The following is a 23,618-nucleotide window of genomic DNA, read 5'->3' on the forward strand; positions in this document are numbered from 1 at the left end:
ACAAGCAGGCTTGCCTTAGGCAACAACTGGCCAGCTGGCAGGATTTCTCTCTCTTAAGCTCCTTTTTCATTCAAGTACTTCCTTCTCTACAATCAAGTTCAACTCAATGAATTCTAATGAGGAGAGATTCCATCTGATTACCTAGTGATCCCCATTTAAACCATTAGCATATCTTGCCTCTCCCTATGATGGCCGGCTTTTCACCCTAACTATTAATGTGGCTATTTGAAACCGCTGTAAACCCTTTTGCTTGGACATCTACAGACTACATGTTGTACAAACTAGTTTTTTGTAGGCATATTATTAAAATTGCTAAAACATTTTTTTCTCTGTATCTGTGAAGATGTAACCAGAAAATATTTGGATTTTTTATTTACTAGTATGATATTAAGTGAACATCTTTTTACATTTTCCACTTATTGATAAATTGTGTCATCAATAGACTTGTTAATACATGTTGGCCTTTTCAGCTGTTAATGTTTGATGGGACTTTCTATCTAATGTGTATCGTTGCTTTCCATACGGCCCCTGTAGAGCCCCAGAGGCAAGATACGGTGTACATCCTGTCCTGACAGTAATTTGAGATTAAGCCTGAGATTCATACCATATATCATTCTGCCACACTCCCATCCCTCCTGTCACTCCCCACTGCACTATCTAATATAGCAGCAATGTCACAAAATTAATCTTTAAAAACATTTCTGATGTGGCATCCCTGACAGATTTGGAGAGGAGCCTGTAGAAAGAGAGAGAACTGTCACCATGTTGTGAAAACCACACACATGCTAGCATATTCAGCTCTTTCACTCACATACACAAACACGCACACAAACACACACACATACACACATACACACTTAGTTAAGTGTCAATAGTCCACTGTGTCATATAAAAGATGCAGCCACCCTCTGGGCGTCAGATGACACACAGATACAGACACATAGATAGACAAATGCACCGCACTCAGCTGTCAGTCATTTACTGAGTGGGGTGGGTGCTATGTGGGAGAGTTGATAGTCCCGCATGCTTTTTGCATACTGTGTGTGTGCATGTGCTAGTGTCTGTTTGCTCTACCAGAAGTTGGAGAACCTGTCATCCGTTACATCAGTTACAAGAAAACATAAGGGACACACGCGCGCAGACACTCACATGTGCAAATCCAGAAAGACTCCAAATAGTGACATTTTTGAATCCCATATCTGCCCAGGCATCTAATTTCAGTCTGCAAACACACAATGGTGTGGTGACAGAGAGAGAGGGAGGGAGACGAGTGACCGCAGGGAAAGTGGTAGCATGAGAGATAAAAATGAAAGATGAAGAGAAGGGGAAAAGGGGAGAAACTAAAGAATTCTGAAAGATTGGGGGTAGAGAAAGGAGGCGGACAGAGATATGGAGAGGTTTAGACAGGCAAAGGTATGATAGGAGCTACAAAAGATGGCATGTTATGGGATGAGGCCACATGTGAATCAGTGTCCCTCTCAGGAGAAGAGAGACAGAAGAGAGAAGGGGAAGCCGTGAAGAGAAAGAAAAGGGGAGGAACAGAAGAAGAAGTGGAACTACATGGGAAGGTTAAGCAACAAAACCTCTTTGGAAGATAGGATTACTTATCTAACGGCAAAGAAGAAGATCAAAATGTCCCTTTCATATCACTTTCATATCAGCATCAATAGTTGCAGTTGTCAGTGCAGACCATAGCTTTTTACTGCGGAATAGATTGTAGAAGAAATGTGACAGTAAATCAAACTGCAAACCACCCAATTCATCCCGGAAGAAAGTCAAGAAACAGATTGCTGGGGCTAGTTTGAATGCTAATAGTCACTTAATTTTACTCTCCTTAGTATTCATTCAGCATCACTGATTGAGACGATGAATGAGAGGATCCCACACATTTAATCATAGTCGTTCTAGTTAAAACATCCACCGTGATTCACTGAGCTAATGCATCAACTCTGACTGTGTTTGATCAATGAATGCATTTGTTGAAATCATGGCATGAAATTGCCTTTTTTCATCAACATGCCTCTGGTGGGACAATCCAACCAGCCAATTTTATCACTGTAGCTGTGAGCTATTATTACAGATGATTCCATTTGATTATTCATTGTTATTGTATAGTTTCATGTGCAATGACAAGAGTTGGGTTTTACTTGCTAAAATAGAACAAGCTGATTGAACACAGATTGGCTGTATGCCGCAGTAGATAATGAATTTGACTGACTTGCTTGCCGCAGTCAAACTTGCCCCTGGATTTGGATGGTGGCTTGTGTTAATTTAAATCCTTGATTGTAATAGATTTACCCTGTCTGTGTTAGCAGTATTGTTTGTTGTAAACGCTACAAGAAAGTGCTTCTACTACAAAACCCATTTAATGTGTACTTCTGAAGTTCTGGCTTAATCAAGGGAAGGTGTTTTAATTGGAAAATTAAAGGAAAATGCTAGTCCATTACAATTGAAGTCAAAATAACTTAACAAAATAGTTGCAGAAATCAGGGAATATAGTGACAAAGTTACAATCGAAAAGGCCATTTTACCATTCATCTTTATTTTGTCTTGTTAGTCAGGTATTAATTCAGTGTAGGCAGGTTTAAAGAAACATAGGACTATGTTTCTTTAAACCTGCCTACACTAAATGTATGGCCACTTGGGGGCAGCATAACAACCTATAAACACAACACTGACAAAAAAGTGCCTATTTATAATCTAACGAAAACTTTCAAAACATTAGCTTTTACTTTATGTCATGTTTCTGACATGAAAAACTGAAATGCAAATAGGACTGCAACTAAACATTATTTTCATTATCAATTAATCTGATTATTAGGGCCCGAGCGGCGACTGCAAGTCGCCTGGCGAAAGCCCTATTGAAATTGTAATGTTTATTATTATTATTATTAGGGCCCGAGCGACGACTGCAAGTCGCCTGGCGAAAGCCCTATTGAAATTGTAATGTTTATTATTATTATTATTATTATTATTCCGACATTTCGTGCCCCAATTTCGCCCCTTTCCCAAATGTGAAAATGCTTATACTTTTGCACGGACGTCCGGCCTCATCCGAAATTCGATATTTTTGGGTGGTCGCACATGGTCGACTCAGAATGGCGGAATAGCACCCCCTACAAAGTCCAAAAATGCCCATAGGGAATTTTGCTAACTTTGTCCTATGCTCACAAAATTCGGTACACATATGTATTATACCCACATATGCAAAAAAGCCTCTTGACCTCATGACCTCAACCCAACAGGAAGTCGGCCATTTTGGTTTTGATTTTTCCCGCCTAAAATTAACTCCTCCCACAGCGTTCGCCCGATCAAGTTCAAACTAGGTACGCAACATCTCCAGACCTAGCTGAGCTTAAGTTGTGCTATGCGCATCCGTAGGTCAAAGGGCGTGTCTGCCAGGGCTCAACTAACTTTGGCGTGCTCGCCATGTACATACGAGTGGCTCTCACGCCCACATACTTCATCCAATCAGCTTCAAACTTGCTGGACATGATGATGGCTCCGCCCTGAACGTCCCGATATATTAACTTCCCACGTAACTCATAGCGCCCCCCGGTGGTAACAGGAAGTGAACTTCATGAAAAATACATAGTTGACCCCATCAACTTCATTCCACTTCTAAAACATGCAGAACCAGTTGGTGAAGCTACATTATGAACACTGTGAAGCTACGAGTAATGGCGTCCCTGTGGGGGCGTGGCTACCATCAATTCCTCGCCATGAAAATACGTTTGGCTTTTTGATGGCTTTATTGAACACGTATCATCATGAAAATTGATACACAGGTCTAGGGTGGAGACCTCTTCCAACTGATAGGGGTGTCGCTCATGTCGCCCCCTAGTGGAAACAGGAAGTGCCATTTTTTGCATCAACATTGTCCGATTTCCACGAAACTTCACATGTGTGATGAGGGACTGACCCTGAACACACCTGCATGCATCCCATTACTGCCCCCTGGTGGATGAACCATCAACTGCTCATAACTCCCTCATGCTTTGTCCCATTTCCACGAAACTTCACATGTGTGATGAGGGACTGACCCTGAACACACCTGCACGCATCCCATTACTGCCCCCTGGTGGATGAACCATCAAATGCTCATAACTCCCTCTTGCTTTGTCCGATTCACTCCAAACTTCACATGAGTGATGAGTGGCCGCCCTGAACACACCAGACCACACCAGACCATATGTGTAACTACCTGTGACTGCCCCCTACTGGATGAACGAAACATTGCATTTTTGGCCTCCTTCCAGGTTTTTTCTCACTTTCTGCTTCACGCCACAGCCCCGCCATGCCTCAGGCCCCGCGGTGGCATGGGTGAGCGAGGGCCCGACATCGCCGCTTGCGGCTTTAATTATTATTATTTTTGATTCATTGATTAATCTTTTAGCCAGTAAAATATTTAAAAAAGAAGAAATTGCATTCACTATCTCTCAAAATTCTCAGTGACTGTCTTCAACAGTCCAAAATGTTAGATATTCAATTCACTGTCTTATATGACAAAGAAATAAAGCAAATCTTCACACATGAGAAACTGGAGCCCAAAAATGTGGTGTATTTTTGCTTGAAAAATGACTTAAACAATTATCTGATTATCAATATAGTTGCCAATTAATTTTCTCTGCTAAATTCTCAACATTGTTCACCAGCTAGTTGCAAACCTTGTGTGTTTTTTGTTTGGTGCTTGGCAGCTAGCGAACCATCAGTTGATGATAAGTTTTTCACTGAAAACAGCTGCCTGCTGCGGCCAGAAACGAGATAAATGAGAGCAGTGAGAGGAAACCCCAGCAGTAATGTTGCATGAAGTCAAAACAATGAGTTGAAAGATGCTATAGATTCTGTAAAGCAGAGGGGAAACTGCACCTAAACTTGCACACCTGCTTTATTCAGTTCTTAAAATCTTCTTCTATTTTTCTTCTTCTTTTTTTGTGTACAGAGGTAAAACATCAGTTCCTCATTTACTGGAGATCCAATTTATTGCTCAAAGTGTGGCCAGCGGGTTTAAAAAAAAACAAAAAAAACTAATTAACCCACTGAAAGCTAGAATTAGCGACCCCCCTCCTTTATGCAATTGTGGATCCCACCTGGGGTACGGGTAGAAGGACTATAATTGGCCTTCCAATCTGAAAGATCGAAAGAGTTGAAATGGTTATGTTGAGGCATTTGCTTAGAGATGATAATGAGTTTGGCGTGGTTAAGGTCAGGGTCAGGATATGGACTACTCATGTCTACTGGGACCCTGAGCGCATATGCACACACACACACACACACACACACACACACACACACACACACACACACACACACACACACACACACACACACACACACACACACAACAATTCCCGAACACCCCCAACCAATCTGATGGGAGAGAAGTGCTTTAGGCATTATGGGTTAAGGCCTCATCTAACACCCACGGGAAATCACAGCAAAACAATGTAGGGAGATGCACCGTGACTGATGATATTGGTGTGACATATGTGAAAATAACACAGACAGAGCGACACCGAGAGGCACAGCAGCAAGAGAGAAAATGATAGAAACTGGAATGGAGCCATAGATAGAAATAGTGGCTTGGTTAAATAGAGTGAAAAATTGACTTTAGCAAGAATAAAGCTAATATTGTCCTCTCCCTGGTTTTCTGCCCTTTAGTTTGATGATCTGCTGATCTTTGTGTCTGCCTGCTGGACGGACTGAATATCTGACTGACAGCTGTGGTCTGTCAGAACTTCAAACTGTATTTATCGTGGTTCTGGTTGTCTCTCTTTCTGCTTCATGGCTTGTATTGTATATTTAGAGTATGCAAAGAGGTGTTAGATTAAATATGAGTCTGTGTGGGTTAAGGTATGCTTGTTTGTGTCTAAAGAGCAGATGCTGAAGCAAAAAGAAGGTGGAAAATCAGGCACTCCATTCATCCATATTCAGTTTCCGAGCTCAGCCTTCACAATAACTGGGTGGAAAACATCTCTCAGTTTTCTTCATGTTACATCTGCTTTAATCAGAATTGGACACCATGTTGTTAAACTCACTCATCGCCAAGTGCCACTTTTTCTCATTCTGCCAAAAGCTTTGAGCTCGATATTTACTGAGTTGGAAATACATGATTTTTTGCCAGATTGCGTTTTTAATTAAAAGTATTAAAGTACTCTGAGATTCTAATCCAGATAATATTAAAAAGGACATAACTCCCCCCTTTCAGATCATCAGAGGAAAGACCAGTCTGAAAGGTCTTTTTCCGCCTCCATCTCTTGGGAGCAGAGGACAAAGGAAAATAGAGATAGGAAATTGAGAGAGAGAGCGAGAGGTAGAGACAGAAAGAGGGAGAGGTGGTGAGAGACAGGCAGAGAAAAACAGATGTGGTTCAGTGAAGCAGCACTAGCCCACAGTCAGAGACAAAGACCTGAGAGCACGAGTGCGTGATCCTCAACTGGCACACTGGAAATTATCGACTGTGTGTTTTTATGTGAGTGTGTGTGAGAGCGAGAGAGACAGAACGAGGGATAACAGAAAGATATAAAGATATAGAGGTGAGAGATGCAGAAAGTGAGGAAGAAAGAGGAAAGATGTCTAGAATAACCGTCAGAGATGGCGCTTAGTAAGGAACTCACACACGTTAGAAATCTTAATACTAGTCTAGCTAATATTTTTCGCTTGAGATTGCAAGACAAGCAGCCCATTCATCACAGATTAATATCTCAAGATTATTTTGGAGCTATGGCTTAATCAGACTAGTAGGTTAAATGTTGCAATGCTAAATAAATTCCACCATATAAAATCAATACATCAATGCCAGTACCCAATACAAAACAACTAAATTGTTTTGTATTTGGCTTGTGAGTGTGGAGCAATTTGAGTTTGGCCTTCTCATCTTTTGTGCAAGTAATGAACAAAAGAATCGAAGTATTTTATAACAAAAGCACTATCTACAATCATCAGGACTAAACTTGGTTAAGAAAAAAATAGGCTTGATTTCTTTTGTGTGTGTGTGTGTTTTGTTTTTTTAAAAATCATCTTTTCCATCTGCTGTGCTGCTGTGGTAGATGTTTGTTTTGGTGGCTCACTGCTGCCGGATGAATGGAAAGGAGATGATACAGTTTTATACCACTCTAGTTCCAATATATATTACAGACCCTGTAACATCAGTGAACTCGCACACAACATCCTCAGGCAATTAAATACAAATGGAAAAGAGAAATGTACCTTACATTTCTAGATCATATTTGTTGCTAGATGTGTTTATTGATGCAGATATTAGAAAACATCACGCTGACATAGCTTCAGTGCAGGTACAATAGAGATAGTGCTTCAATAGTTAATAATTCAACATTTTAGTTCAACATTTTGGGAAATACACTTATTTGCTTTCTTGCTGAGAATTAGATGAGAATAAGGATACCACTCTCATGTTTCTATGCTCAATATGAAGCGACTGCCAGCAACTGCTTAGCTTAGCTTAGCAAGACTGGAATAAGAGAAACTGAAATGTAATAAAATCTGCCTACCAACTACAACACATTGTTTTTTACAATTAGCTTTTTGTATTAAACAAATAAGAGCAAACCTGTTAATTAGTGAGCCTTAAAAGTGATGGTAGGTCGATTTTGTTTCATTTGGACAAAGCCAGGCTAGCTAATTTCCACTTGTTTTCAGTGAAGCTAACCAGTTGGTGGTGCTAGCTACAGATAACATACAGGGATATTCTCATTTACACTAACTCTGCAAAAAAAAAACACATACATGTCTAACATGTCCTGTAAAGCAGCAATATTGAAAAAACTTAAGTTCCTCGAATGGCCACTTGAAGCTTGGTCGAAAACTCAATCTCCATAGACCCCCATGTTAATATGCCCAACTACAGCAGAAATAACCATGTTTAAAGCCTAGTGCAAAAACGGTTCTCAACAGCTAATTTTCCTCATGACAACTGTAGCCTATCCATTTAAATTTTAAGTTATGCATAATTAAGGGCATGGCCTCTTCAAGTGACAGCGACCGAGAAAATGAACATGAGCATTATCATAGTTAACCAAAGACTGTAAATGCATCATGCTAGAAGAGCTAGCAGCTAGCATAAGGGTCAATTCCGTCCAAGATGGTGACAGTCAAAATATAAACAGGAGTCCACTAACCAATGGATGACATCCCGGCGTCCATTATTTTTTACAGTTTATATTCTCTACCTAAACTTTTTTCTCATTTTTTATTGTTAAAGCTATTTTAAAATGCTCTCTGTACTGTTTTCAACAAAGTTTTGTTTAAATTAATTGGTGCCACTGTGTCTAATCTCTTTAGGTTTACTTTTAATAAAATTGCCACTTATTTTGTTCTTTTAACTTACTTGCCAAACTATTAGCTTGGCTGAGCTTGGACACATTCTTCATTTTATGCCTGTTTTCACAATGTGAGAGAATACTGCAGATAGTTGTGCATCCTACGTGTTCTGGATGACATTTTGCCAAATTCAGCTTTTCACTGATAATTACTTTTTTGTTTGTTTGTTTGTGTGTGTGTGTGTGTGTGTGTGTGTGTGTGTGTGTGTGCGTGTGTGCATGTGTGCACGTGTGTGTGAATATGCATGTGTGTGCTTGTTCAACAGGCTCATTAGAAAAGCACTGATAAAAACTGTACTGTAATAATTATTGACTCCCCTCCCATCCCTGTTTAACAGTGAAGAAAGTGCGAGAAGAGGAACAAGAGCAAGAAAGAAAAGAGGTGCAAGAAGGAAATAAAGATTTAAAAAAGCAAGAAAAACAGAGAAAGATAAGGAGCAAGGCAGTGACTGTAAGAGACAGAGTGATGGCAAAGAGGGAGCAAGAGAGACATTTAGAGAGATTTTACTCATTAAAAAGAGGAGCACAACAAGGGAAGATGGCATTAATCAGAGTTCTGCGCTAATGAGGCATTTACTCATTATGCTGAAATAGAGAGAGGCCAAGGAAGAAAAAAGAGGGGAAAAAGGGAGGGGAGAGAGAGAGAGACCCAACTATAAATTAAAAAAGAAGAGAACAAGAAAAAAAAGAGTAAAAGAAGGAACAATACAGAGGGAGGTGACAGAGTCAAGTGTGGATGTGGTGGGCGGACTAGTGGGAAAGGTAAAGATAAAGACATAGATACAGTGTAGAAGCAGAAGCTTTTCAACTCGTCTCCTCTGTTGACTTGGATGTTGATGGAGAATCTATTTTGCTTTATTTAAAGATTGGCTATTTGTGTTCATGACTAGAATAAATCACATAAGCAGCCTACAGTAATGGTGAAGGGCTTTCTGTTGAAAATGTGTCTATATGTAACTCCTTATTTCAGCAGTTAAAGGTGACAGTCGCTGTAAACACATTGAGGGGCACCCTGGTCACCTAACCTCATGTCTAGACAGCAAACGTAACATGAGCAGCAGTAACAGTGAGCGCTCCGTCTGTGTGTCTACACAGGAGGCATTCAGGTGCAGTGTTGAGCATAGGTCACCCATGTGTTGGAAGTAGCAATGAATGTAGCAATGATGTAAAACGGAGGAAAATAGACCTGGAGCCTACCTGAACACTTCAGGTCATGGTTACAACTGTGAGAGCTGGAGCCAGTGCAGACAGCTGCATAGATTAAAATGAGAGTTTATCTGTTGCGTGTGATGTGTGTGTGAAAAACATGTCTGACACACTTGCTGTCGAGACAAGGGGTAATGGTTGAGGCACATATCATGTAACTGGGACCATGGGACCCTTGTTGCATGTACCCCTATCCAGTGGCTTCACTAGGCCTATTTTAGGGGGGCTTCAGCCCCCATAAAATATTCTTAAGCCCCCCTAAATAATTTTATGTTCATTTATTAATTCTTGTTTTTTTTTTTTTTTTTACAAAAAAGGGCAGACAAATTCAATATAATGTGGCCAGAATATGAGTTCAAATAAATAATCATATAACCAGTCATTATCAACTTAAATAAGATCATAAATCTTAGTTTCCCTTCACTTCATAGCGGAGGGTAGAGAGTCCGAGTCAGTGCGTCTTTATCCAATCCATTCCACTTGTTCCTATAGAGCACACCCACATCACAGAAATCCAGTCCACGTTTTCCAGGTTGCACTCTCTACCTGGGTACCTGCAGCATGTGTGAGCGGAGCATACAGAAGCAACTAGAGTAGCATTAGGATAAGGTGACCAGACGTCCCCGATTTCCGGGGACAGTCCCCGTTGTGGGTGACCTGTCCCCGGTCAAAGCTGTCCCCGAAAATGTCCCAGATTTTGACACTGATTGGGGGAAAAATGTGCGCAGATAAAATTACCAGTTATTACGGTAGCCATTTAACGCATCTCCAGAGAAGACGTCGTATGACGTACAGACGTCAACAACAATCTAGAGGCGGCAAGAAGGAGAGAAAAGTAGACTAGCAGCCGCGATAAATGCCATGGTATGTTGTGTATGAACTTATTTACTTTGTGTGAACTGGCAGTTGATTTGGCTGTGTGTGTGTATGTGTGTGTGTATGTGTGTGTGTGTGTGTGTGTGTCTGAAGTGATGTAACGTTAAAGTAAGTATGATTGTTTATCTGAACTGAAGACCTGAGACTCGTTAAAATAATGGGTTTTTATTCATTAATAATAAGTCAATGGCTCTTCTTCTTCTTACTAGAGGTGTATTTTGTTGTGACTTTTTTGTACTATTTGGGCCAGGCCAACGGCTGCAGGAACTGAATCAGAATAATACAGATAGAAGTGATCATAACTCTGCCATTTAGCTTATCTTACACATGTGAAATAGGAGACACATATATGATTACAGGAAAAAATAAGATCAAACAACACTCAAGTATATGACTTGAGTGTTAACAATATATTCTTCAATATATTGAAAATATATTGTCTCAAGTATAACTGGTTTCAATATTATCAACTAAACTGACGCCGTAGCGGTTGTCATGGCAACTAACATAACACCGTAGTGGTTGTCATGGCAACTAACATAGCGCCGTAGCGATCATCATAGCAACTAAGCTAGCACCGTAGCGATCGTCATTTAGTGCACTTTACATACAATAATCACATACAACGCCAACCACACACAAATAGTAAACTCACCCTCCTCAAGGACGCACATGAGCACACAATGACACATCTTATTACACTTTGCCACCCTTAAAAACAGACGACATTCTTTGATGCTTCCACCCACCAAGTAACTCCCAATTGTAGCCATGTTATTTTAAAATGGTGTACTTTGTGAGAACACAGTGCTCTTTTTTTTGCATACAGTTTTCGATAATACATGTGGGCTCTTAATGAATAAGAAGCATTGGTTGAATACGGCACTGTAGCTATGTGGATTTTTTCTTGTTTTGTTGTTGTTAATGCTGTAAACATACAGTACTTCCTGTGTTTGTTGTTGTACTGTGTTAAAAATGTAATGGTGGCCTAAAACATTTACACAGTAAAGTATCTCTGTTAAATCTGTCCAAAAAGTGGAATAGCAGTTTCTCAGTTTTTGTTAACTGTTTGTGAAATTAAACGTTCGCTCACATCCTGTGCATCTCCTGGGGGCTAAGCCCCCCCTGTCCTTAAAACCTAGTGACGCCCCTGCCCCTATCTCTCCCTCCCTTTGTGTCTCCCTGTCTCTCTCTACTGACTGTCAAATAAAGGCAAAAAAAAAAAAGAAATCTTAAAGAAAATGCACTCTGAGTTTAGGATTATGTTATCATATTAATAACATTACAATATAACATCTGAAGATGCACAGCTTTCTAGGAATAAAAACAGGTTTTTGATACATACATCCAAGAAAATAAAACTGAAAGACTTTCTCTGATATGTTGTTAAATGCATCAGAACAGACAATTACATGTAGAAGACTCATTTTTGCTTTCAGCATGTTTTTCTACATTTTCCCCTTGTTTTCTTTAAAGGTTATCAAGCAGACTATTATTCTACTGAGTGCTCTTAATATTTTACTAAAAGTATTACCTGGACTGTAACAAAGCAAACAAAGCAAGGTGGAAGTGGATTGAATATAAAAAGAGGAAAAGAAGAGCGAGTTGCCCTTTGTGTTCTTTGAAGTTAAACAGGCTGTTTTCAAGGTTGGGCAGAAGCTGAACAAAACTTTGTATAACTTGCCAATACATAGGGAATTAAGCTCCATTTTTGAGTACAAAAACTTATAATAATTGTGTTGGGGAAATAATCCAGAGGGGCACAATTAGTACACCTCACACAGATGAAACAACGACTCATCTTTTTTTGGGTCTCCACCTTTAGTCAGACTTTTTTTTATGACCTTAATCTTTTTCTAAACAGAATATTAGATTCTCAACTGAAAATAAGATTATTTTACCTGTCTTTTTTGCTGATGAAATGCCTGTCAAGAAAATGTAATGTTTTTTTCTTTATTAGCAAAATTCTGTATACTCGCCAACCAATTTGCAAAACAGAAATCCAACCTGACTGTCTTTATTCCCTACTTAATCCTTAATCCTACCAGGACACACTAAAATATTGCACAAACTCTAAAGCTGTGAAAACTACAGCCTAATGTAATGAATTTGATTTGTCCTTAACAAAGGCATTAAGGCTTTTAATTCAGCTAATAGCAAAGCAGTGCCAGAGCAAACCCGCGTGTGCGTGCGTTTATATGTGTGTGTGTGTGTGCGCGTCTGTTTATAGGCATGTGTATTAGTGTGTCTCTGTGTGTCAGTGTGGTTTGCATGGCTGTCTGTGGAATGATCTATGTCTCTCCTTGCTAAGTAGGGTCATTAATATGTGCATTATTTAAGCCAAGTTGACTATCATAACAGATTTATTGTGCATCTCTCAGGCTTTAGAAATTAAGGGATTGAAAACGAGCCAAAGTAGATACCCTCCATTGCAACTGTATCAGCCAATGCTACTTTATGTGGTCTTTCTCTGCCGCTGTGAAAACTGCAACAGTGTGGGACAGAAAATGTTTATTCATTCCCTTTTTAAGTTGTGCTTATTTCAAGTTATCACTGCCAGTGATGGGACAAACAGAAAATAAATTGCATTGTACAGAATCAACAAGACATTTCAATAAGACCTGGCTCTGTGAGGCTGTAGAAAATGCTAACGTCAGCATGCTAACATCACAATGAAAATGCTAACATGCCGATATTAAACAGGCAGGCTATAATGTCTGCCATGGTCACCATCTTACTGTAGTTTATCATGTTAGCATGCCAGCATTTACTAATCAGCACTAGTCATAAAGCACAGCTGAGGCAAATGTCATTTGTTTTTGCAGATAACGGTCATGAAAGAAATTGACATGGTGACGGCACTAGATGAAAGATAACCAAATCAAAAAAGTTATTATGATCAACCTGCTAGTGGTGCTAGATGACAAAAAACAAGAATTCAGGGGAACAAATCACAAATGGTTTGCCTTAAAGTGCTGCTAGCTGTAAAATGTTCCCTTCTCATGGCACTGCAACCCAAAGCCTTTTTCTTTCTCTCAGGCTGAAATCATCATAAAAGCTTTGGGTATACAGTATGAAAGAACTTTTACCCCGTTTCTCTCAACCTCTCTCTTTCCACTCTCTCTTTCTTTGTCTCTCTGACCTCCTCCATCACTCTTCTCTCTCTCTCTCCTTTATCTTCCTTATCAGAACCCTACCCATGTATGATTCAGATCTAATCTGTGTGATCCCAGATCATTGGAGATCTATTTTTATCTCGAGTCAAACCATATGTTCTCTTACCCCTCTCTCTCTCTCTCTCTCTCTCTCTCTTTCTCTCGCTCACTCTCGTTGTCTTTCTTTGTCTATCTATCTATTCATCCCTCAGATCTGACAAACAGTTTGGTTGTAATTAAAACATGTTGAAATCCCGCCCTGACATTCAGCCTGCCTCCTCCATGTTCCTGCTCTGCCTTATGTCTGAGAAGGTAATTCAACTCTCTTTCTTTCCATCTGTCTTTCTCTCTCTCTCTCTCCCTGTCTTGCCAGGACTCTGACCTTGTCCTGACGTTCAACCTGTCCATGCATCGCTCTTGGTGGATGGAGAATGGCCCAGGGTGCAGGGTGACACCCATCACTCCTCCTCCCTCCTGGGCACCTGAGGACCACCGATATATATCTATATCTGGCTGCCTGATGGATTTTCAGTTCATAGAGGTGGCTCACTCCTCACTGCAGATACTTCTGGCTGTAAGTACTTTTAAGTTCGGACTGCAATTTACAGTGTATGCTGTTACATCTGGGTTACTTTCTTTAAAAGGGATGACCTGTTGCTCACAGCTGGTGTTAATTTTGTGCTTAATGGTAATTTGAAATGAATTCAATTATTCATTTGATGTTTTATACAGACACACTTAACTAGCATTGTTCAAGAGACTCTGAGGTGCGGACTTGAGATCATGCAGCGATCATGAGCATATCAGCCCCTCCCCTCCCCTTCTTCTCAGCTGCTCGTTGTGTGGCAGCAGCCAATCAGAGCTGACTAGTTCTGCAGCAGACAAAAACAGTGTAAAGGCCCAGGAGGAGAAGAAAAGCGTTTTGGAGCAGATTAGAGTTTAGTTAATAGTACCAGTTATGAATCAGTTTATTTTCCGTGGACTTTCTGTGTGCGTGAATGTAAAAAAACCACACACATTCGCCTAATAAATGGTAAAGGAAGTTCTGCCTCCTCTGTGTCTGATCAACACCCCTTGGCGACGGCTACCACACCTGAACCACTCAGTCTCAGCTACAAGCATATTAAGTTTTATGCATTCTAAAGTGTATTACTGCCATGCAAACTTCTTTATTTGTTGTTATGAGTTAGGGGAATTGTGGGTGATTGTGCAACTTTGTTATCCATTTGAGAGTAAAATAAAGCATCCATTAAGTTATTAACTTCATACCCTCATTAACATAGAATGGGGCTGTATAAGCTTCTTAAGAGACTCTCCCTCTATCTGAAATTTTTGTGTCCCGCTCTTGCTCTTTATGTCTTGTTTCATTGTTGCAAAAACATTTTCCCTCTCCCTGTGTTTCCCCTGCTTGTCTCCTACCCTCGCCCTCTGTATTTCTTCCTCTCCTGCACTGTCAAACTGTGATAATTAGCAGGATCAGAAGAGACAGCGGCGAGAGAAATGAAGAGCGGGAATGAGGGAGGCCTGTCACTTTTCATAACGGCCTTTTGTCGAAGCATACACGCGCCTATGAATACACACACACACAATAAACAAACCAGCACATTTATGTGACATGCTTGCATCATTAAACCAACAGAGAGAGAGAGAGAGAAAGAGAAAAGCAGTTTAGGAAAGAGTGTGTCTCAGTGTGTCCGCCTCTCTTCTTTTTCTGTCTGTATTTTGCTCCAGCACTTAGTATGACTGCCTCTCTCGCTAGCTCTCCTCATCCACTCTCTGTGTCTCTCCGTCAATCGATAGTGCTACTTATAGTGTTGCTTAGTGCCAAGCCACCACACAGCTGTACCACTGTCTTGCTGTAATTGGTGTGTGGAAACACTGTCATGCTTCATGAGCACACACTCTACAGTTTGACTGGTTCGCTAGCTGACTGGCTGGCTGGTTTACTGTAATTGGTGGAAACCCTGGCAGGGTTCTTAATAACATACGTTCAACCAGTCGACGGGCTGGCTGAGTGAGGGGTTATGGTTTGGTTAGCTTGAGTCGGGCGGTAAAATGACCGGTTGAGTGTTTACTGCTCTGCTGCCTGGTTTACTGATATTGGAAAGGGGAAAAAAAGTAGTTTTCCAGAGACGATTAAAAACAAAATCTGAAATGAAGATATGTCATGACAGTGTGTGGAAGTTGAATAGCCACAAGGAATTTCAGCTGTCAACATCTTCAGCAGAGCATGTTTTTGTTTGGCTGGGTGGTCAGTTGAGGGTATGATGGACTGGTTTGCCTGTCTAACAGTGCCTGTGTCTGGTGTACTGAGATACAGGTTCATATGTTACAGAAGTTCGGGTCTGATTGCACACCAAATCTTGTTTTTAATTACAGTTACATAAGATAAGAAAATTGCATGTTTCACACCTGTCTTTTTCAGGCTTACTCCAGTGGTTCCCAACATATTAGTCAAGTTCTTGTATTATATTTTATATAGTTTATGTGTTGAACTGTTAACTAATTTACTGCCTTGTTATGTTACTAGCTGATTTATTTGTTGTATGAATGTTATAGCAAATTTGTGTAATTTCTTTCGGGTTGATTGACTTAATCGTTTACCAAACTGCAAAAGTGTTTCTTCATAATTTGGTGCTCAGTATGAGGATCACAGCTGAAACAGAGCAGAGGGAGGGATCTCCAGGGAGATCCATAGAGTCCTCAGTGAAATGTAGGCCATCAATGCCAGACTGCAGCACAGTGGGGGGATGTGCGAGTATGACTTCAGTGATTACAGTTTTTCTACCTGCTAATAGCACAGACAGATGATTAATTAAATGACATTGCACAACAAAAAACATCTAAGATGAGGCTTCCTGCTGGCGCGGTGGTCTAAAATGCATCGCTGCAAGTACTTTAAGTGATTAGCATAACTTCAACCAGAGTGGAGGAACTAATCAGTGAAATCACCTGCTTGTGTGCCTTGTGTTTGGTTGGAAACAAAAGCTGCGTAGACTCAGCCCTCTGCCGCACACAATCCAATAACCTTGACTATGAAATGTTACAGGCTCATATGATGAAAATTATCATTAGCTCTGCCTGCTTCTCTGGATGTTATACCTATTAACAACCTTGAATTAGTTTATTGTAGATAGGCACAAGAACACACTTAAATTAAAAACTGCACAATATTAGCACTCATAGTCAAATATGGAGAGCTCCAAATGTTGTCATATCCTTTATATTATACCTACAGTATGCACTGTGGAAACTTCCAACACAGCAGGATCCTGTTATTAGGTCAAAACACAATCCAAATGTTTTATGCTTAATGGTGTCACCGACAAAATTGAAATGCACCCAAACTTGTATACTTCATAATTTATAGAGCTGTTAAAATGCAGGGAAAAAAGTAGCAACTGAAACTGAACCACAAAGTGTAAAAGAGAGAAGCTGTTCATGGACGACTCTAGATCTGTCCTCTCATAATGACTAGTAAGATGGTATGATGGATTTTAGAGGCCACAAACAAAGGGTTAGGGTTAGTTGGTTTGATTCACTCAGTCAATGAATCAGTTTAGAGCAAAATCATCGTGCATTATGAAATCATTAAACGTATTACTCTAAGTTTCTATGCTCATCATTGGAGAAAGAAATGAGTCATTACAATATGAAGTGTAATTTTATCATTTCTTGTTTTTCTTTTCACTCAATTGAATGTGACGTTGTTGTCATTAACCACAGACAATGATGTCATGTTCAGGTCAAAATATTCACGGAAGCAGCTCTTGGGTGAGATTGTTTTGTATTGCTGTCGTTATTCATAGCTCAAGGAAAAGAGAAGAAAAGATTGCGTGTTGATGTCAGTCAACCAAAGTGCTGAGCTCTACAGTGCTAATCCCATATTTGCTGAATAAGTAATACCTATCATTTTATGTTTGTACTTGTATTATTCGGAGTTCCTGAAACAATTAAACAAAAGCTTGCAACAAAGGATTGTAAACAGCAGCGTATAAGAACTGTGGCACCAGATGAAAACAAACAAACCCTTCGAGGTTGAAAGAGGTCGTTGCTTTATTTCTACTTAATTTGTTGTTGCTGTAAGCTGTATGCAGAGTTTTACACAAGCATCAAATGGCATAAGCACAGTTAGATGAAAGTGATTAGGAGTAATTATTGATTGTAGCATTACAGCGATTTTTCAGCGCAGGTCTCCCTTGCCAAATATTTTCATCACAAATAATTTACAGAGGGAATTGAGGGAGGAAAACTGGAGCAAAACATTTGTTTGAGTTTAAGCGTTCATCATCAGCACATAAACAGACTTAATCCAATGAATGTGACACCTTCATCGCAGCACAATTTATCTGCTGTGGAGTTATGCAGCTATAATGGATTCTCTCATTTCAGATGAATACAGTTTCATCACAGAGTAATGCGCTCCACATGAAGCACGATTATCAGATGGATAGTCAACAACTCTACAAACATAAAATACTCATAAACAGTGTGGAGGTGGTTAGATTAAAGAAGCAGGAAATGGGACAGAAGTCATTATGGATCTAAATAACGTGACGATCTTCAGAACTGATGGTCGTATATAAACCTGTGAGCTGTGAGTTTTACAAGTGTTACAGACCTTGGGGGAGATGATGCAGTGGCATCAGCACTTTTCTGCTGCGATCATTTTGGGAAAATGCAACCTCACTAGGCAGAGTGCCTTCCTCCTTACTAGAGGACAAATTACGTCACTGGGTGACTGACCTATACATGCCCTCCCCTGGCATCTGTCCTTGCTTTTCTAAAAGGTCTCCTCCCGTGATGCTTTCCCTGATTTTTTTGGTCTGGGGCTATGCAGAACACACTGTAGGTTTTTCCTTCCTTTATCAAACACCAGCTGTTTGACATTCAACTAATTTTTCCCTGAGCTCCTTTCAAAACTTACAGGTGTTATCAGAATTTCCGCAAACTGAGCATCTGGGACTCTTATGATTGTTGGAAACACTAATGATAATGATTTTAGTTTAATGACATTTCATTGTCATGTGGCCATACATTATTATGGACTTATTCATCCTTTTGGGGACAGTGTCATCTGTAAAGTTTTTAGCTAGATCAAAATTTGTCCAAGTTTTTGTTTTATGACCAAAAAAGTAAGCCTTGGATAGGGATGGGATGATATGTCAACGATATCATACTACAGTATTTTTATCGTACAGACACTCTGAAGATATTGACAGTTTGTTTTGTTTTTTCTCTATACAAATGTCATGAAAAATGAAACAGCAAGCTAGGTTTCTTATTAAAATTGTTAAAATAAATACAGATAAGACAATGGAGAAAAATAAAGATCAGTCACATTTTTATTAGGAACATGAACATTGAACCAAGAGAAACATTACGTTTAAGCTCTGTAAAGTAGAAAATACAGGACCTAAATATTTTCAAGTTGTCTCTCGTATAAACAAAATCAATTTGATATATTAACATTCATTGAAGTAAGGCTGATCAGTAATAAGAAGTTAGTTAGCTGCCTTAGGGCAGATATTTTTCAGAGACAAAATATGAGGTACTGAGTTAATTGTTGTGTGCACTCTGGAGTCGGAGCTGTTAAAGCTTGCATTTTTAAACATTCACCATATTCACTCACATAGTTTTCATGTGAGGTTGCTTTTGTTGCCACACTTTGATGTTATGCATTGTCTTCAAATCTTGTGAAGTGTGTTCTTCTGTGCAGTGTCCTTTTTTTATTTTATTTTTTTAAAGCTTAACTATCTCCATACCACTATTGAGACACCTGCTTTAGGCATTAAATCCTCATGAGTTTCAACGCTGGTACTTTGGGCTGCATCTTGTTGAAGGTAGCTACTTTAATGCATAACAACATGAGCTCAAACGATCGCTGTATGTGAATGACATGGTTTGCTACAAAACGTTACCTTTTTATTTTTACTTTAATCAAATTGTGCTACTTTAAGTTCAGATCACTAATTCTGTCATACAGTTACTTGAATTTTCCAACATATGTTTTTACATTTCTATACCTATGTACCCGCTGCAGTGTTGTGGGGGAGTTGAAGGCTATTTGAGCTCAGATGAGGGGCACACCCTGAACAGGTCCGTCACAGGGCTTACACATACTGTACAACTAACATTCACAGTTACAGTAAACAATGTAGGATCATTATATCACCTAACATGTTTCTTGGACTGTGTGTGGAAACCAAACATAAGAACAGGCACACAGAAAGACACCAGCCGAACTGCAGGTTTGAACCTTCCTGAGAGGCACAAGTCCTAACCACTGCAACACCTAATTTATTCTCATTTTTAAACTAAATTCAGTTAATTACAGATAACTCAGACTAATCTGACATGTTGGTCATATGGGAGCCATGATCAAAGTCCCCGAGAAGCTGCAGATAACCTTCAGAGGTTGAAAGTGTCGCTTTAAATACCTGCAGTATGCCTAGATATAAAATGGCCTAAACTGGGAAGGCACTCTGAAACCGGAAGGTGTATCTGCAGTGCTGGAAGCCCACTTTGCTCTCATTATCATTGCAAACATTTGTTCAGAACATTCTGTTCAAGCTCTGAAGGGGGAATATTTTACAATCAATTATTATGGACAGGTAGAACGTGTCCATTTGACAGCTGATTAGCCATGCCATTACTCTCCCCTCCCTAAAGATAATGCTGCTGGTTTAGCTGACTATAAGTAACTCTACTGGCTGTGTTTACCATGGCAACAAGTACCTGCTGTGTCGTATGTTTCAGAATTGGGATAAACACTGTCTCTAGCGTGTCACCATGCACATAAAACACCATAAAAATGGTTTCTGTGGGTTAGGGCTAGGGTTAGGGTTAGTGAGGTGCATGCCTTTGTGAAGTGAAGTTGTACAAGTAGTTGATTGTCAGGCTGATCAGGGCAGGGGCCCGCTACATCTCTTTGTCTGAGTCCATGCTGAAGTGTTGCTTTTACTTTCTCCACTTGTCACACCAAACATCCTTCAGTTTTTTTTTCTGTGGTTACCAAGTGACCCTAATCCACTGACAAAATGAGAAAAGAAAGTGGTGTTTACCTGAGAAACCTGAGGGCAGTTCACTTTAATTCAGTCCATCCAAATACAAGCAGAAGCTGCAACCAAAGAAAACTACTTTTAGACCAACAAAGAGGGACAAGAGAGACACTAAAATATTATCCCCTCTTTCTATTTATCTCTCACACACAAACTGTGGTCAGACACCATTATGTTATTATTTATTACTGTTGGCTGCAGAAAAAGCAAAACTTTTTGAAGAAAATATAAGTAGCTGTAATTTTTTTAATTGAAACATTTGAAATAGTTTAAATTCTGAAAGAAGTACATTGGACTGTCAAAATGCAATTAGTGAAATAACTTAAAAAGGAATTTTCGAAATAGTGTTTGTTTAATTATAAGCAGTGACTGAAACTGAAATCAGTGAATGAGCTAAAAAGAGTTGAAGATTTGGTTGAAGTTCAAGTACTCAAAGGGGATGAAATTGTCAAACTGCGACACACTTTGTTGGAAGTGTCAGTTGAAGTGTGATGACTGAAAACAGATAAATTGAACAGTAAGAGATGAAAGCAGTGGAGGTGTTAGTTGATGGAGAGTAAGCTGAAGAGTCAGAAAGGAAATCAACCGCATATATTACTGTAAACAATAAAAACTGCAAACAATGGAAGCAACTGGTATTAATCTGTATTAATATGAATTATATATGATACACATTATAATAATTGATTAATCAATTCTCAACAAAGTCCACTTCCCTATATTTGAGTCACTGTGACGTAGTCTCAGTAAAAATACAAAATAAATAAAATTATCTTCAAGGAAAATGTCATTTGAATCCATTACTGTGGGCTACTAGATGTGGATGCTTGGCTAGATGTATTTGGATATAAATCTTGGTTATATCGACATACTTTTGAGGAGATTCAGGGATATAAAATATGTTTTGGGGAATTTTTTATCCCAGCTATACAAATAATAATGAAAAGTTTGCAGTGCTCACGAGCAAGATACTATAAATATAACTTCAGGCACCAAACTTATTCAGACGAAGAACTGCCAGTAAACAAGATAAGAAACATACACGTCACAGCTCCATAGCTAATATTGGTGCACGCCAGCTATCTTATTTGGGTTTCTTCACATGGGGAGAAGATATAATCAGGCTTATTGTAAACAGGATATTATGTTTAGATGCAGCAACACCAAAACTGAATACTTGAGTATCCAGAATATTAACAGGATATTGATGTGCAGAGAAACGTGCCCTTTCACAGCTGATCAAATGTCCTCCATTGCAGGGCGGTACAGCTCTCTGCACTCTGTTCAGTGATACTAACAAAACTCTACCAAAAACTCATTTTCACAGGCAATGAGCCTTCAGAAGACAGAACGGGCTGGCAGAAAACTGTAGACCCAAATTCATGAAAGTCTTTAAAACGACATTTTGACTTTGCAACATTCAAAGTCTGTCTTAAAATGAACAGTAATGATAACTCATTTTAGCTGGAGAGGCAGTCCATGGCCAGAGATAATCTTAATCTTTCAAAAATGGAAGTATACTGTTAAATTGCTAAAAATAATGACTGAAGGTTATCAGCATTTGAGATCAGTGCTAAATTTTCATGACATTTCCGCTACAAAAGGGCCCCTGTGTTATCCAAATGGATTTTCTCATCACCACTGATCCCCATGCTGATACTGGCAGCATTGTCTACATCCAGTTTTTGGCTCAGCTTAAAGTAAACTCATCCCACACAGAGCAAAACACTATATTTTATGACTCATTTATTTGTTGGAGACGTAGGATAGAGAGTAGGTAAGAAATGAGGGACAGAGAGGAAATAAAGAAAAGGAAATGAGGAAAAAAAAACCTTAGATGGAAGGAAAGGAGAGCGAGAGAAGGGGGAAGCAGCACAGGAGAGAAGACGAGGCAGGAGAGAGGAGCTTTGGGAGCTGAACATTATTTAGACTAAATGAGGTCAAGACCTTGAGATATACGCTGAATCTCAAATGTAGTTGCCCACATTTGTAGCTGGCTGTGTGTTTACGTGCTGGTGTGTGGCTGTGTGAGTGTGTGCTAGCATGTGTCCATGTAGTCAATAGAATACCAACCAGGTCAATGTCATTTTTCCCACAGTTAAAGCCTTAATCGAGCAATAAGATTTCTTTATTCAGGGTAATATGTTTGCTTATTACCTCATGCACATGCATTCATCCATCACTGTCTGCCTGTATCTACTCTTACTTTCCACATTTATTTATTTAATTCTATCTCTTTCCTCCTCTCCTCCGCTCTGAGGGCTAATAAGGTCACTAAATTCCTAACCTTAAGTTGTCCATACCTTCCTGCATCTTTCCTCCAATCACCAACCTTCCATCGGTTGCCTTGGAAACAAACAGCGAATGAGCAAACAGATCAGAGAGCAAAGGTGTTCTGCTTGTGTGGACTGCTCTATCACTGTCTTAACACACACACACGCACACACACACACACACACACACACACACACACACACACACACACACACACACACACACACAAACACACACACACACACACACACACACAAGGCTTCAGTATTATCTTTTTTGGTAAAAATCCCAGCACAACAAAACAAAGCACTGCCGCCCCTTTTGATAGTTCAATCTGCAGCTGTTACTGTTTTTGGGTTTGTGAGTGGCTTCAAACGGATGAGAGACAATGAGGTAGAACAACTTGAGGTACAAGCCCTGCTAAGGGTGGCTGGCAGTGTGAGGTTTTCATTTTGATGATTGTAACAACCAATATCAGCACAACCTGTGTTAAATTCCTACACATCAGTGAGTGGAATTGAGGACAACACATTATGTTAATTGTGATACATTAAGTGTGTCAAGGATATTAATACAGAGACTGTATCAGATAGATTAACACAGAGATGTGTAATGATGTGTAACAATTCAAGAAACATAGTTACATGTTGATGTATGATAATGTGGAAACATTAATGCATTCATGTGTTGCTCAAAATTACACGTTG

General features: G+C 39.6%; 1 protein-coding gene across 2 annotated transcripts in view; it reads left to right on the forward strand.

The window, feature by feature from the left end:
- Positions 1-23,618, forward strand: part of nkain2 (sodium/potassium transporting ATPase interacting 2) — a 92,965-nt gene that overhangs the window by 58,542 nt on the left and 10,805 nt on the right. Inside the window, exon 4 of one of the 2 annotated variants that reach the window (XM_062437430.1) lies at positions 13,950-14,150. The exons of the other annotated variant lie outside the window; for it this stretch is intronic. Coding sequence (XP_062293414.1) covers positions 13,950-14,150 — 201 coding nt within the window. The remainder of the gene's footprint in view (positions 1-13,949; positions 14,151-23,618) is intronic. 2 annotated transcript variants of the gene reach the window in all.

This window comes from Scomber scombrus, chromosome 17 (genome assembly GCF_963691925.1).
Source record: "Scomber scombrus chromosome 17, fScoSco1.1, whole genome shotgun sequence".
NCBI classification, from domain to species: domain Eukaryota; kingdom Metazoa; phylum Chordata; class Actinopteri; order Scombriformes; family Scombridae; genus Scomber; species Scomber scombrus.